Genomic DNA, 16,831 nt, shown 5'->3' with positions numbered 1-16,831 from the left:
TGATTGACCTTTTGTGCTCGAAGCATAATATTAATTGCAAGTTCCTCCTAACTAACACGATCGAATCCTCATCATCATCATCACCACGATACTCACAGTGCACGTTCAGATAGAGCCGCTTGCTGACGGCGGGTGGCACCTCGTTGGACGCGATGCACAGGTAAGCTCCCATTTGGCTCCGGTCCACGTTCGACAGGTTCAGAAAATTACCGATATGGGTATCAACTGGTGGCATGAAACAAGAGGAAGCAAGAGAAAAAAAAAGAATGGTTAGAGTTAATAAAATTTAGCAAGATGAATTGTTGGCCCCGTCGTCGCTCGTCGTGTTTGGGGGGCCGGATGCTGCGAGGGAAATTGGTCCATAAATTATCCGGGCTTGAATATGGTGGAGATGAGGTTGCGAGGGAAAGAGACGGAAAGTGACGTGAGCTAGAACGTGGAGAGCGAAAAAAAACCAAACCACAGTGAATAAACTGTGACAAAATATGAGCTTCGTGGCGATATTTGCACTGATGTAATAGAGCCAGCAGGGTGGCTGCTCCAAATAGTTTTTTTTTTTAATTAAAAAGTTTTAAACACTTTTGCATAGTTTAATTCAGCTTCAAAGATCGGTTTCAAAGATTTCTTTAAAAAAATCACGATAATTATTTCTGGTCAAATTTCTAATTTAAATTAAGAGTAGCCACCCTGCAATTTGCTGCTTTTGAGAGGTGAGAAATTTGCCAACGTTGTTCATCCCGTCCCCCGTTTCATCCAACCCTCCACGCGTCCTGTCATAATAAGAAAGCTGAGTTATTGCCAGCGATTTCCGCGTTGGTGGTGAAAGCTTCTGCTTCCGGATTCGGCCTAGTACCACCACACGACTCCTCCCTCGCAAAAAAAAATCCATGAATTTTATCGACACCAAACCATTTTAGCACACTTGTTGACGGGGCCAAAAACTGATTACTCAAATGTTTTACTTTTCTTTGAGCGTTCTCTTACTTTCGCCTTATGTGTGAATTATGTGCGTGCGTGTGTGAATGCGTGTGTGTGCTTTTCGCGATAATAATCCCTGATTAAGCCGTCAGCCTGGGGTGTTTTATTGAGAGGAGGGCATAAATAACGTAAATATGGCGGTGAGCACACGCAATAAAGGCAGCTACTAAAGTTCGAGTAAGTCAGCTTTATGAGTGCGGCCGCAAAAAAACGGCAGCGGCCGTAATCTTCCCCGGCAAGGAAACGTATGAAAACGATAAAAACGATTAGATCGAGATGATGAAAAAGGGGCAGATTATTGGCTTCTTCTTCTGCACAGTCGTGTTGGTTGCCAACAGCTAAATAAAACAATAAATAATGCAAAAGAATGACTTGAGATTTCTACCAAGATTTTGGTATTGTTTTAAGCTTTTCAAGTATAAATTTTATGATTTATGTTCAATCTTCAATGTTCAACTTTTTTTTGCTATCTTTTGTTATTTTGTTGTGTTGTTATATTTTTCGTGATTTTTTGTTTGTCATTTTTGTGATTATTTTCTATATGTTTGCTATGTTTTTCTTTGTTTTTTTTCTTATTTTCTGTATTTATTTCTTCTGTGTTTCTGTGTCTTTTTTTCAATTTTTTGTGTTTTTCTTCATATTTATAATGTTGAATTATGTGTTTTTGTGCCATTTTTTTCTTAATTTTTCCTGTATTTTATGTATTCTTTAGATGATTTTTTTTTCTATTATTCTCTATTTTTCTGTATTTTTATTCTGTGTTTTTTTTTTTCATTTTTCTGTGTTTTTCTTTATATTTATAATGTTTCGTTATGTGTGTTTTGCGTTTTCTCTTTATTTTTCCTGTTATTTAGGGACCATCCACAAACCACGTGGACACTTTTTCGCGAATCTCAAACCCCCCCCCCCCCTCGTGGACAATTGTCCATACAAAAAAAAACTTTTTTATATGGAGCGTGGACAATCGCCATACCCCCTTAAGTGTCCACGTGGTTTATGGATGGTCCCTTATGTGTTTTTTTAATGATATTTCTGGTTTTTGTGTTTATTTTTATATTTTTATAATGTTTTATTCTAAGTTTATTTTCTTTTTTTGAGTGTTTTTCTGATTTTTTTAAAATTGATTTACTTTGTGTATTTTTCTGTATTTTTCCTGTAATTATTGTGTTTTTTTATAAACTTTGATTTTTTGTTTATTTTCTTTTTTGCATGTTTTTTCTGTATTTTTTAAATGTTTTGATTAATTTATTATTTGTTAATTTTTTTCTGAGTTTCTGTGCATTTTTTCTTTTTTTGGGTTTTTCTGAATTTTGTATTGTTTTATTGTGTGTTTTTCTGTTATTTTTCTTTGATTTATGAGTTTTTCTATTTTTCTTAGTTTTTTCTCTGTATTTTTAGAATGTTTTAGTCTGTGTTTATTTTCTTTTTTTTTGTGTATGTCGTGTATGTTTTTTGTGTACAGTCCCGCGAAGTTATAAATATCGTTAATACATCGATATTTTGAAAACTAATAATTGGAAAGCAACTGGACGCGTGTAAAATGCATTTTAAAACACTTTTTTCATCCAAATGTTGAAACCTAGGCTCGTAATTCAAATTTTTATATTCTAAACTTTTTTGTCCAAACATGTTAAATATGATTATCAATGCACTATGGTACATTGGGTGGCCAAGTTTCAAAAAAGTGACCTTCTCCAAATATTTTTTGGTATTTTTTTTCTCGAAAGTAAACATTCTAACTAAGAAAAATCCAAATTTTCAAAGCTCTAAGTTTGTTCATTACGGAGATACGCAAGCTGAAAGTCAAAAAATTGAGTAAAAACAAGCGTTTTTCGTAAAAAGGCTGATTGTTTAATTTTAACATAGCTCAGCCATTTTAAATGTTTTATTAGGACAAATATACATCGTTGGAAAGGTAATGAGATAAGCTTTGAAACTATTAATAGATAAAATGTTGTTTCCAAACCAAAAACTGAAGTTTTCATCGAATAATTGGAGCATTTTTGGACAAATCATATTTTTTTGTGTTTGTTAATCGAGTACTTTTTTTGCTAACCGATGCTAAACATGAAACTAAGATCACTTGAAAGATTGGATTATAATCTAACATTGCTGAAATTTCCAGCCTGCGATTTTTTGCGTTTTCGGAGATATGCCATTTTGAACATTTACGTTTTATCAAAATTTGCTGCAATCTACATATGCGCCCGTTTATTTCACTTGCTTTGCTACCTACTTCGTGGGCATCGTCGCTTCAAAAATCAATACCTGGTTTCAAGAAGTTCGAAATGACTTTATTGGAATTTTCTGTTGCCTACATTTAAAATTGAGTACCTTAGTCAAAATAAGGTATTCGTACCGAAGTTTCTCAAGCGAAACAGGAGAATCTCAGTTTGATACCGAAAAAAGTATTCAGCAAAATGTTGACTTAGCATGATGAATTTCTGCGATCAATCCATGAAACTGATCCACATTTAAGTTCTATGTTGGTTAGTACAAAACATCATAAAAAGTACCTTTAACATATCCTGAAGCTGTCACAAACTCTATAATCAAATGAATTTTAAGAATATGGTTTGTATTTTATCGTTTTACTTCATAATTAATATTGTGGATAAAATTAATTTTTCTGTTATTTGATTTAATAATTAAAATATTCGCAATTTATGCCCATAAGGGTGGGAGGGGGTGGTCTCAAGTTATACGGCATGGACTCACAAAAAGAAACACACAACAGGAAATAATAAATATTTGACTTAAAATGAATTTATTACGCTTAACAAAAATTTGTTGGTGGGGAGGAGGAGAGGGGGTGAAAGAAAGAGGAGGGAGGGGTTGTGTCCTTAAAGTGGGGTGGGAGCTTATCCATAATTTAATAATATAAACTTGCAATATAATATATATGCAATTCTGTTTCACTTGCAAATGTATGAAAAGACTATTTATTATAAAAATCAACTATTGAAAAACATGAAAAGTCATAAAAATCGACGTATATCATTTCAATACCATACAATTACCTAAATTTGTATCAAAAAAACATTTAAAAAGCAAAAAAATAATTTGGCCGCCTGTTTGTATGGAGATGGCCCATAGTGCAATGCAGGCAAAGGCATTTAAAAATGTTCTCAGTTGATTGGACTCCTATTTCCATTGAAATTTTGATATTTTTTTGAAAAAATATTTTTTGCCCCCTGATTTTTTGGACCATTTTTGAAGTGGGGGCGGGGGCGACATAAACTTTGAAAAATATTTGCGATGGCATTATTTTCTGAGTTTCTTTTCTGTGTTTTTTTGTGTATTTTCTACATTTTTCTGTGTTTCTTTGTTTTTTTTTTTTTGTGAATTTCTATTTCTCAGATTTTGCGATAGTTTTGTGTATTTTCTGGATTATTTTTTTATTATGCTTGTTTGCACTTTTTTTCGCTATTTTTTGCATTTTTGCGTTGTTTGCATTGTTCGCGTTTTTTGCGTTTTTCGCGTTTTTTTTGCGTTTTTTGCGTTTTTTTTTCGTTTTGTGTTTTGTGTTTTGTGTTTTGTGTTTTGTGTTTTGTGTTTTGTGTTTTGTGTTTTGTATTTTGTGTTTTGTGTTTTGTGTTTTGTGTTTTGTTCTTTGTTTTGGTTTTATGTTTTTGATTGGAATGATCAGTTCCATTTAAGCAAGTATTCAATACTGAACAAATAATAGTGGACGCTTGAACAAACCATGTACTGAATAGATAATCAATACAAATATCAATAAATTTTCAATTGTGCAGATCCTGGACAACAAATTGAATTAGCAAATAATCCGTCGTTTGTCAGTGTGATTAACTCCTCTCTTGATTCAAACCCATTAAGCATATTAATGAACACAAGAGAGCTTATCCTTAAATCTAGAATAACAACTCCCTTTGAAGAACCTGTTGTTGTCGTCATCATCCGCGATTCCTTTGACAAATATCCGCATCCAATATTCCAACCAAAACTTGATCCACAGATGGTTAATCAAAAGACAATTACGTCATCCAAAGACCACGAGGACGATGATTTAATTAGACCAAATCGCCCAATCCCAATTGCCGGCGGCCAGAGCCTGATGAAATCAAAATCCCCGGAATCCTGCTGAATAATTAAATCCGCATCCAATTTCCCGGGCACACAAAACAATAGGGGAGCCACCATCTCTTCAGTTTCTTCTTCTTCTTTTCAGTAACTCTTAGTCGGTGCCATTACACAACAATACAAACGTAAACGAACCAGGAGATAATCGTCGGCTAAAGTGAAAATGAGCGATTATTTGCTGGTTCCGCCAACCCACCGGAAGCAACTCCGACCACCCGCAAGATACCGTCTTCGGAAAAGCCAGACGTCAAGATGGTCTTTCTCCACGACGTGGAGGTCCCGCCAAGACAGGACCATTAATCAATTGCTCGTCACTTCCAGCTCAGGGCTACGCCAAACAATCATCATCTGTTTTTTTTTTTTTTTTTTTGGCAGTGATGGAAAAATTGCGACTGTGGGATTCGAACTCGCGACACGCTCGATTACCATCAAAAGACCTGCGACTTTACAGTTTGACCTAACAACCTCTTTTCAAAAATCGAATTCTCAACTCCACGACCCCATCACAGTAGGCACTCCGCTGTCTAATCCAATTTTCGAAAAGAACGAATCCTTCTCCGTCGTTGTTTATTCATGCTCAATCATCTCAGCAGGCCTTGAGTGAGTGCGAAGAAGAGAGATGGATCGAGTGGGACCGGACAAGACAAGTGGGTCCATCCATCGTGCAGATGGATTGTGCTCAATCAGCCGGCCCATTGACCGTTCAATGGGGGGGAACGGTGTAAAGTGGCCACTTCTGGTACTGTTTATATGGTGGTCCGCCACAGGGCAAGGTCACGGGTTTGTTTACGTTTTAGGTTTCTCTAACCTCAATCATTTGATTTTGACAGTTGTCCACAATCAAGTTACCTTTTCGCGTCTCCGTCCCGTTGCGGCGCTGGTACAGCGGGCTGCCGTCGTCCCGCCGCCAGGTGACCCGCGGTTCCGGATGCCCGGTGGCCTTGCAGAAGAACGTCACGTTGCCGCCCTCGCGGATCGTCGTGTCGGACGAGGACTGCTCGTCCGAGATGTCCGGCGGCACTGGAGAATGTGAAAATAGAAAAAAATAAATTTTGTCATTTTTGTCATTTTTGTCATTTTTGTCATTTTTATCATTTTTGTCATTTTTGTCATTTTTGTCATTTTTGTCAGTTTTGTCATTTTTGCAATTTTTGTCATTTTTATCATTTTTGTCATTTTTGTCATTTTTGTCATTTGTGTCATTTTTGTCATTTTTGTCATTTTTGTCATTTTTGTCATTTTTGTCATTTTTGTCATTTATGTCATTTTTGTCATTTTTGTCATTTTTGTCATTTTTGTCATTTTTGTCATTTTTGTCATTTTTGTCATTTTTGTCATTTATGTCATTTTTGTCATTTTTGTCATTTTTGTCATTTTTGTCATTTTTGTCATTTTGTCATTTTTGTCATTTTTGTCATTTTTGTCATTTTTGTCATTTTTGTAATTTTGTAATTTTGTAATTTTGTAATTTTGTAATTTTGTAATTTTGTAATTTTTGTAATTTTTGTAATTTTTGTCATTTTTGTCATTTTTGTCATTTTTGTCATTTTTGTCATTTTTGTCATTTTTGTCATTTTTGTCATTTTTGTCATTTTTGTCATTTTTGTCATTTTTGTCATTTTTGTCATTTTTGTCATTTTTGTCATTTTTGTCATTTTTGTCATTTTTGTCATTTTTGTCATTTTTGTCATTTTTGTCATTTTTTGTCATTTTTGTCATTTTTGTCATTTTTGTCATTTTTGTCATTTTTGTCATTTTTGTCATTTTTGTCATTTTTGTCATTTTTGTCTTATCGGTCATTTTTGTCATTTTTGTCATTTTTGTCATTTTTGTCATTTTTGTCATTTTTGTCATTTTTGTCATTTTTGTCATTTTTGTCATTTTTGTCATTTTTGCCATTTTTGTCATTTTTGTCATTTTTTTTACTCACGCTGCACGTCCACGCAGCCCACTTGCTTCTGCAGCGGGGTCGCGTTAATCTGGCACATGTAGCAGCCCCGATCGGACTCGCGCACGTTCCGGATCTTGAGCCGCCACACGTTCGGCTCCTCCTGCGTGACCGCGTACCGCGAGTTGTGCGTCACGACGCGGCCCTGCAGCGCCAGCACGGTCTGGTCGGACGCGCGCATCCATCCAACCTGTTTTTTTGACGAAAAAAAATTAAATAATAAAATATCTGGAATTTTTGTTTTGAAACGGTCCAATAAACCAAATTGTCTTAAATTGACTTAAAAAGCAAAAACTGGAAATTTGGTTGATTGGACCTTTTCAAAAAAAAACTCCAGATATGCATATAAATTGACAATATAACAATTTACCTTATAGGCACCAAGATTTTGTACAACACAACTTAAGGTCGCTTCTCTACCGATAGGAACTGTCACGTTTTCTATTGGACTGGCAAAGCTCGGCTTCGGTTCCTGCTCATTCCTGGAGTCTGTGTTGCCTGCAAAAAATAGAGAAAGGAAAAACCGAAAGAATAAGTTAAAAGTTTTCATTAAGTATACGGTACAGTTGCTAAAACATTGACAAAGGAAATTTATATCTTCCCCTTTCTCAGCTTAAAGTTTAACTGTGGTGAAAAAGAGAGGAAATCCGACCTTAAAGCTGTTCAAACTTGGTTCAACTTTCAAACTAGAAAAGCTCCACCAGAGAGAAAGAGAAAACGCAAGAGTCCAGTGATAGCAATCATTACAATAAATTACCAATCTCCAAACGCACACACACACACACACCCAGAATGACACATTTCCCGGAAGCAAAAGTCCTTTCAGTTTCGCTTCTCGTTGGTTTTTGTTGCTTGCTGGCCCGCTCGGACATGTCCCAACACGTTTTCCCATTATGAAGCTGCGAATTATCTTTATCTACTTCTGGTCTGCCGGTTCATCCTTTGGTCCCAGCCTGCTGAGATGCAGTGCGCCACAGACTGCTCCCAGTTGTGGTTTCCAGTCGAGCAGAAGTGACCAGATTTTAACATTATAGAAAGTTGTGGGTGGACGGCAACAAAAAAACTAAGTACAGGAAAATATAATGGTGCACTCCTCTCTGGTGTTGGTCCCAAAAGGGTACACACAATAATGGTGGTGGAGTGACGGGGTGGAAATGAAAAGGATCTGAGCAATATGTTGCCTTAAAAATATATATATAATTTTGCATATAAATGAAAAAACTAATTTTGAGCTACAAAGAACCTTATCCACCTATAAGTTTTATGTCATTCTCACTACTGCACAAAAAAGGTTACACAAAAGATTCGGAAATAATTGACATCAAACAGCAAATTCAAATCTGGCTTCTAAAAGTGCATCAGTTTCACCTAAGTTGTCAAACAGGGTTGCCAAATCTTCAAACTTTTAGATTCTTTGAGAAGGTATTTGCATCACCTAATCAACGATAGGTTGGATGATGGATTCGGACACATAGCTTTCATACAGATAAGTGAGTTCCTACTTGAAAAAAGGACAAAAATATCACTAAAGTGGCCATAACTTAAAACAGGGTTGCCAGATATTCGAACTTTAATTCACCTGATGAGCATTTTTGCGTTCAATTACATACTTCAATAGGAAGTGAGTAAGCAAGTTTCCATTAAAAAAAATAATGTCATGCTTAATTCCCGGACACCTCATCTTGTTTTATCAATTGTCAATTGTCGAAACTGTGTTATTTGATTATTTTTCAATTTTCGTTACAAATTTATTTGCAGGCTGTATTCAATGCCAAAACAAATAAATAACATTAAAATATGAGTTTCTCAAAAATCAGAAACATTTCATAGGCGTCCTAAGGGACCATCCATAAACCACGTGGGCACTTTTTTGAGAATCTCGAACCCCCCCCCCCCCCCTTCGTGGACAATTGTCCATACAAAAAAATATTGTTTGTATGGAGCGTGGACAATCGCCATACCCCCCCCCCCTAAACTGTCCACGTGGTTTATGGATGGTCCCTAAGCAACGGGAAAGCAAGGCAGAAATTTAAGATTCTGATTTCCTTAACTTCTAGCAATTTTTTACACAACATATTGATTAACAGCTTGTTTGAGATCTAAAGAATGCCATTCACTAAAATTCGTTTCGAAGTACAACAAGTAGGTAATTTTTAAACTCTGTTGAAAATTTTTAGAAAAGACATTATCACGTTTCAAAACTCCATAAATTAAAAGTAACCTTCACAAAGTTCCACTAGCTCAATTTTCTTAAATTTGGGCTATCATAATTTATACAAAGATAAGAAAAATTAAAATCAGAATCCTAAAATTCAGTCCTGTAAGATATATTTTCTAGAAATGAATTCAGTAAAAATGTATCTGTTTATGACGGAGTTTAGCATAAGAGAAATCTGAGACATTTTGTGAAAAGTTTAGGAAAATCCATTAAAAGCAATTCTCAGTAACTATACCCAATCGTAGAGTCCAGCAGAGAAAAGCGATATACCCGAGCATGGATAAATAACAAAGGAAATGCGTAATAATACCTTTCTCGGGTGTTAATACCAAATTTTGGTATTCCTGGACCCTTTAAAATTTGTCTTAAGGATTGTGCAAGAGCAAAATGTGGTTTCATACCAATTTAAGGTATTGTTTTGATATTACAAAATTTCAGAATTTGTCAATGGTCGAACACCACATTTTGGTATTCTTTTGTTATTACAGTATTTTATTAAATTCCTCTGAAACTATGGGACCAATTTTGACAAAATAATTAATGTTGCGCTAAAATGATGTCTCAAAGCGAATGCTTTCATTGAAAACCGAAAATTTTAAACTTGGTTTTAAACATTTTTGATATACCCCTTAAAGAAATGACTTGAAATTGTGGAAAATTTTCTGAGTCAGGATGGCACGTTTTGGTATTATTTTGGTATTGAAAGGTTTCATCAATTTCCTCTGAAACTATGGTAATTTTTTTTATAAATTTTGACGAGATAATTAATTTTGCGCTAAATGAAAAAAAAATGTTAAAGCTGTTTTTCAATTTTTTTTTTTTAATATACCCTTTGAAATTTCTCTGAGTCGGGATAGCCAAATACAACAATTTTGGTGAATTTCAATCCAGTTTCACTTTAATAACACTTATTTTTCAATCTTGTTATTTTTTAGAATCTTCAAGAACTTCGACAACAGGCCGTTCATCAATGACAAATGCATTCGATGTGGTCAAGAATATCACTAAGAAGAACATGGAATCATCAGGTGAGTAGATTTGGCTGTTGCATATGGATCATTTCCGTTTTTTCACTAACTGCAACTGCTGCACTAAAAATGGTATGAAAATACCAAATTTTGGTATTTTTTGTGCAAATACCAGCGACCAAAATGTGCTCTTGGTTGCCCAGTAATAGATGGTAAAATACCATGAAATCATACCAAAATCATGTGTGTGAAGACCACAGGAATACCAAAATCTGATTTTCCAAGGGCGCGGGAATACCTAAAAATAAAAGCAATGTTCAAAAATCCAGAAGACCTCAACTTGGTATTGAAATGGTTTTATTTTGAAGTATTATTTTACCCTTGGAATAACATGGTTTGGTATTGTTGTGCCCTTACACATACAAGATTTTGGTATGATTTCATGGTATTTTACCATCTATTACTGGGCAACCAAGGGCACATTTTGGTCGCTGTTATTTGCTCAAGTAATACCAGAATTTGATATTCCCGTGTTATTTACCCCTGCTCGGGTAATTGTGGAAGTTGCGGAGGATAAGTCAAAAGTCTAACAAACTAACAAAACAAAAACAGGAAAATTGAAGCTTTCAAAGTCTTACTCAAGTCTCACCCATAAAGCCCCATTTGTACATTTTGTAATGTTTTATATATCAGCAACTTATGGTCCAATTTTCAATGTTAAAAAATAAAACATTTGTAAAATTTTCTGCTCTTCAAAAAAAAAAATTGCAAAATGTTGAAATCAAGAATCAAATTTCATCGCATCGCAATATTGAATTATAATTTTCGAAATAATTTTTCAAAAAGATTTACAAATTTTACATTTTTTACAATGAAAATTGAAACATTAGTTGTTGAAATATTGGCATTGGAAAATCTAGGCTTTATGGGTTGGACTTGGGTAAAACTAAAATAGTAAGAATAGGTAAGTTAAAATCTAACTTTGAAAGGCCATATCTGCAAAACGGTGTATTTATTAAAATTGTTGTAAAGTACTTTTTGATTGCAAATTTGATATTATATTAAAATACCGTAGTTAAAAAAAATTGTTGGGCAATTCTTTCCGGAACATGAGATTTAGTGAAATGAAATTTGTGCAAAAAGCTAATTAAAAAATCGGCAAAAAAAACTCTACAAAATATTTGTTTGGGCTTTTTTCTCCCTCTGAATAGTTCTCATCAATACCTTCAACTTTACCAAGGACACAGAATCGAGCATAAGATTCCTAAATTTTAAATTTCAATGCTATTTTTTTAACAAAAAGCTATCACAAAATGCGAAGTACATTATTTTAGTTGAGTTCCCGTTAAACAAAATCAAGTTACTTTTTGAACAGTTTTTATTTCCTAAATTTTAAGCCTCTTTCCGAACCATGGTTCCAATATAAAGATTTATAGAAAGCATCAAAAGCCCTTTTTTGATTATGAATGCAAAAATAAACATTAAACACGGTAATCGCAATATTTTGTAATCTATTAAAACTGCTATTTCTAATAACAATTATTTGTTAGAAATTGTAAAGAGGGAGGGAGGGGGGCGAGCAAAAACTTGTCTGCTGAAAAAAACTTAAAAATCATGTTTACATTTTTATGTTCCCATTTGAAATCTACATAAAATAATATTTTTTATTCTATCTCTTTCGATTGGAATTTTAACCCTCTACAACCCAACCCCGCCTTTAGACGGGCTTCGATTTAAAAATCGCCAATTTTTTTAATTAATTTTTGATCTTTAAAAATCATTGGAAAGAAGAACTATTAAAATTTTAGAAAATGTATGGGTTGGAAGTTTTACTTGTTTTATATGACTTTGCCAATGTTTTAAAAATGTTTTTTTTTGGGGGTCAACTTTGGCTGTGTTTTTTACTAAGATTTCCTATATTTTAAGTAAAAAGAAATATGCAGTAATTTTTCTGGTGTGCCAAACTTTGCCTCTACGCATTTTGTACAATTTAAATGATAATGGTGCCATTTAATAGCAGAAAATGTGAAAACAAGCAAATAATTGAAAAAGTAACTTTAATAAAATGACAAAAATAGGATAGGAAAAATGTATCATAAATTAAACAAGATAAATGAAAATTAAAATACTAAAAATGAAACAAGATAAGTAAAGTTTTTCGTAGAACAAAAGTTGTTCAAAATGACCTTCAAAACACGGGAAAAATAAAAATATTCAAAAAAAAATTTGGAAAGTAGAGAGTTAATGTAAAAATATTTTTTCCTTGCTTTACAATCAATTCTCTACGAAAATCCGGCTGACATTTTGTCGGTGCCTTCGGTATGCCCAAAGAAGTCATTTTGCATCATTTGTTTGTCCGTATAATTATCCATACAAATTTGGCAGCTGTCCATACAAAAATGGTGTATGAAAATTCAAAAATCTGTATCTTTTGAAGGAATTTTTTGATCGATTTGGTATCTTCAGCAAAGCTGTAGGTATGGATAAAGACTACATTGAAAAAAATGATACACGGTAAAAAAATTGATTATTTTATATTTCACTTTTTGTCAGTAAAACTTGATTTGCAAAAAAACACAATTTTTTGTGATATGTTTTATGGGACATCAATCGTCAACTTTTCAGAAGTTTCTAGAATTATGAATTTTTGATGTAAAATCGAATTTGCAATCAAAAAGTACTTCAGCGATATTTGGATCAAGTGCACCGTTTTCAAGTTAAAGCCATTTTTAGGTAAGTTTGTTGAAAATAGTCACAGTTATTTATTTTTTTTAAATTAGTGCCCATGTTTGCGCAGTTTTGAAACAAATTCTCAGTATGAAAAACCATCGATAAATGAAATGAAAATATTCACAAAAAACGGCTAAAATGTACAAAATAACGAAAAACTGTTAACTGCAAAATTTGTTGGGTTTACTATCATTTCAATAATAAAACAGTGTTGAAAAATATCACCAGCTGTCTCAAGGGAGATAATGGTTTCAAGAAATTCTATCATTGTTTTGCTCACAGATAGTTCCTTTTATTGACAGTATCCAACTATATTGACTTCACCCAATCAGAGCGATTAAAAGTTATTCCTACAACAGCAAACATTTTCCATTCCACAAGCATAAGTAAATATTGATCAGCAGAAAAACATGTACGAATTTATTCCTCGAAAATGCAAACGAAAATATTTGTTAAAGCCCTCATTCAAGCCCAGCATCAAAGCCTCTCAGTGAGTGCACCACCCCCCACACTCTAGCAAAATCCGAAAACAGCAAAACTAAAACTGTTACTAGTGCTAAAACAACAGCAAAACAACTCCCATTCAAAACTAATAACATTAATAATGCATTTTTGTCCTCTTGTCTCGTGTCCTCTGGTGGCCTTTTGATCAAACACACACACACACACACACACAAACGAACAGACATACAGACATGCAACGTCCCTCTAATCGGGGCCCGGCCAACCAGTCTGCTGGAATTTATTCACTCTGATGACTTTGCCTCTCCCCCCCCCCTTTCCCTCTTGGCTCAAACCTGAATACGAACTGACCAGCCGAGCCAAGTCAGGAGGTCAGCCAGCTGGAAAAGTTGTGGATTTGTGGCACATTTCACACACTGCTCGGGAGAACTTTTTCCAGCAGCTGCCCGAGTAGCAAAACCACTTGGGAATGACTTTTCGAGTGGATCCGAGTGAATCACGTGCAAAAGTTCAAATATTGATATACTGCCCTCCCCTTCCCCCCGGAGTATGAGTGGGAATATTGGCCAGAATGAGAAGGAAATGACAGTGGCGTTTTTGGAATGGGACTAATGTGGTAAGAAATCAAAGAGTTTGTTTAACAAGTAAGAAAAAGAATGCTAAATTTTAGATCTTTAATTCGGAAATTGTTTAATAAAAAATACTTTAAGTGTCCCGATTGTTCAATACATTTCAAATTTCAAGCAAAGCCGTCATAAAATTCAAGCAGAAATTTCTTAAAAAGGGCGTTAAGCATAAAAACGATTTTCTATTATTTTTTCTTAAAGTTAGAATTCTTTAATTAATGTGTGGTTCCAAAATTCCAAATATTTGAAAGATTTCAAAGTACCTCAATAGATAAAAAATGAAAAAAAAAAAACATTACACGCCATCCACACATGACATTGCTTTTTTGAAGATTTTTACATAGAGGTAAATCTTTGTTTAAAATTTTTACGTTGCAAATCGGACCTTTAACAGCCTTGCAAAAAGTTAATATTATGAATATAATTTTTCTAGAATTTCCCATCAATCCCTCATTTTCATCATCTTTAAGGAAAAATATTTCCAGCATTTCAAATTCACAAAATTCTAATGATATTGCCATTTTTAAAGTTAGTCGTGGTTTGAGAAATTCCGAAAATATTTTCTTTTAATTGAAAATTGGGCCAGTTTTCCAGAGAACGTCAAAATCAACCATCGAACAACATTTCTTAAATAAATTTCAAAATAGTTTTTGAAAAACAAAGCAGTCATCATGGTGAATAGGCATTTCTTACCTCACAAACAGTAGGGGAAATATACCTATTTTAATCACTCTATGCCGTTCTTAACATATGAGCAGTTCTCTACGGAATCGGTCTTTTTTCTTTAATTTTATTTTTTGTATTTTTTTAATCTTGCTGGTGCCTTCGGTATGCCCAAAGAAGCCTTTTTGCATCATTAGCTCGTTCATATAATTTTCCATACAAATTTGGCAGCTGTCCTTACAGAAATGGTGTGTGAAAATTCAAAAACCTGTATCTTTTGAAGGTATAGATACGGACTACACTGGAGAAAATGATACAGGGTAAAAAAATGGTGATTTTTTATTTAACTTTTTGTCACTAAAACTTGATTTGCAAGAAAACACTTTTTTTCATTTTCTGAAATGTCCTCTGACATCAAATGCCAACTTTTCAGAAATTTCCAGGTTGTGCAAAAATCATTGCCCGAGTTAAAAATTATTTTAATCAATACGATTTTTTCAAGAATCGAAATATTGGTCGCTAAAATTTATCAACTTTAATTTTGATGTAAAATCAAATTTGCAATCAAAAAGTACTTTAACTACTTAAGAAAAGTACTAACTACTTTTAAAAGTGCCAAACATTCAATATTACGCCCTTTTAAAATGTTAGTTTTGGTTAAACAATTTTGAAAATATTTTTTTAGAAAAGATCGGAAAATTTTACGAATGTTTCATATTTTAACATTGTGAATCGGACCATTATTTGCTGAGATATCGACATTAGAAAATGATGGGTTGTTTGGGTTAGACTTAGAAAACATCAAATTTCCTGTTTTTAAACACTTGCATGGCAATATCTCAGCAACTAAGGGTCGTATCAACTTTTCAAAAATATTTTGATTAAAAAAATTCATAACTCGGTCAAAGATTTTTTGCACAACCTGAAAATTTCTGAAAAGTTGGCATTTGATGTCCTCTAAAACAAATAAAAAAAATAGTGGTCTTTTTGCAAATCAAGTTTTAGTGACAAAAAGTTAAGTAAAAACTCACGATTTTTTAACTGTGTATCATTTTTTTTCCAGTGAAGTCCTTATCCATACCTACAACTTTGCCGAAGACACCAAATCGATCAAAGTATTCCTTCAAAAGATACAGATTTTTGAATTTTCATTTGACATTTTTGTATGGACAGCTTCCAAATTTGTATGGAAAATTATATGTACAAACTAATGATGCAAAATGGCTTCTTCGGTCATACCGCAGGCACCAAAAAGTTGTAGCCGGATTAAAAAATACAAATAATAAAATTGAATAAGCTAAACAACATATTATTTCATTTTAATTTATTTTTTGAATATTATAGCAGGTAACTTGGAAAAAATGTTCAAATCTTTTTGATAATTTATAATACTATCTTTGTATTACGGAAATCTTTGTTTTTCTTCATTTGTTAAGAAAACGATTGGATTTTTCTATCCTTAAGATCATTTTTAAATAATAAAAAAAAATATGTATTTGATCAAGGGTGCCAGATGCACAGATTTGTCTTTGTTTCATAGAAATTTGAGCTTGTGTCAGACATTTTTTAGAGATGCACAGACTTTTGAAAAACTTAATTAAATTAATATTTTGTAAAAATATCAACCGAAACTTATTTTGTTTGTCATCAAATGCCTAAAAACGCATTTTTCGATGGAGTTCTATGACTGTAAATTGAATTATTAGAATTTTAGACAAATGCACAGACATACACAGACTTATTTACAGACATTTCAAAAATCAATTGGCATCTTTATCTCAGATAACCTTTTTGTTCGATGGAAGATTAAGATTTAATAAATACAAATTAAGTGAAATCTATCTTAAAATTGTACAAAGTATTATAAACTCTTCAAGGATTAGACAATATTTTCGAACAAGTGTGCTTGAGATTCCCAACTTTGTCCCGATTTTTCACGGATTTTTGTATCATTTTTTTTTCAAAGAAAAAACAATCAGTCTTAATGAATAGCTAAATACTGCTGATTGTAATGATAATTTTACTTGCATATTGCTACAAATGAAAGTTTTTTTTTTTTAACTTTTTTGAATGGGTAATTATACAAGAATGGAAAAGAGTTAGAAATAGAGTTTTTTATTTTATTTTATTTTTT

At 33.3% G+C, this 16,831-nt stretch overlaps 1 protein-coding gene across 1 annotated transcript in view; it reads right to left on the bottom strand.

Annotated features, from left to right (window-relative positions):
* The window catches only part of LOC6054176 (lachesin), a 149,789-nt gene that overhangs the window by 22,118 nt on the left and 110,840 nt on the right, over window positions 1–16,831 (bottom strand). Inside the window, exons 3-6 of the mRNA XM_038262948.1 lie at window positions 7,401–7,528; window positions 7,013–7,220; window positions 5,932–6,102; window positions 97–225 (exon numbers count right to left, since the gene is read on the bottom strand). Of these exons, the coding sequence (XP_038118876.1) occupies window positions 97–225; window positions 5,932–6,102; window positions 7,013–7,220; window positions 7,401–7,528 (636 nt within the window). The remainder of the gene's footprint in view (window positions 1–96; window positions 226–5,931; window positions 6,103–7,012; window positions 7,221–7,400; window positions 7,529–16,831) is intronic.

Source organism: Culex quinquefasciatus, chromosome 3 (genome assembly GCF_015732765.1).
Source record: "Culex quinquefasciatus strain JHB chromosome 3, VPISU_Cqui_1.0_pri_paternal, whole genome shotgun sequence".
Lineage (NCBI taxonomy): Eukaryota > Metazoa > Arthropoda > Insecta > Diptera > Culicidae > Culex > Culex quinquefasciatus.
Note: the sequence above shows the minus strand (reverse complement) of the source record. Positions and strands in the feature narration are given on the sequence as shown.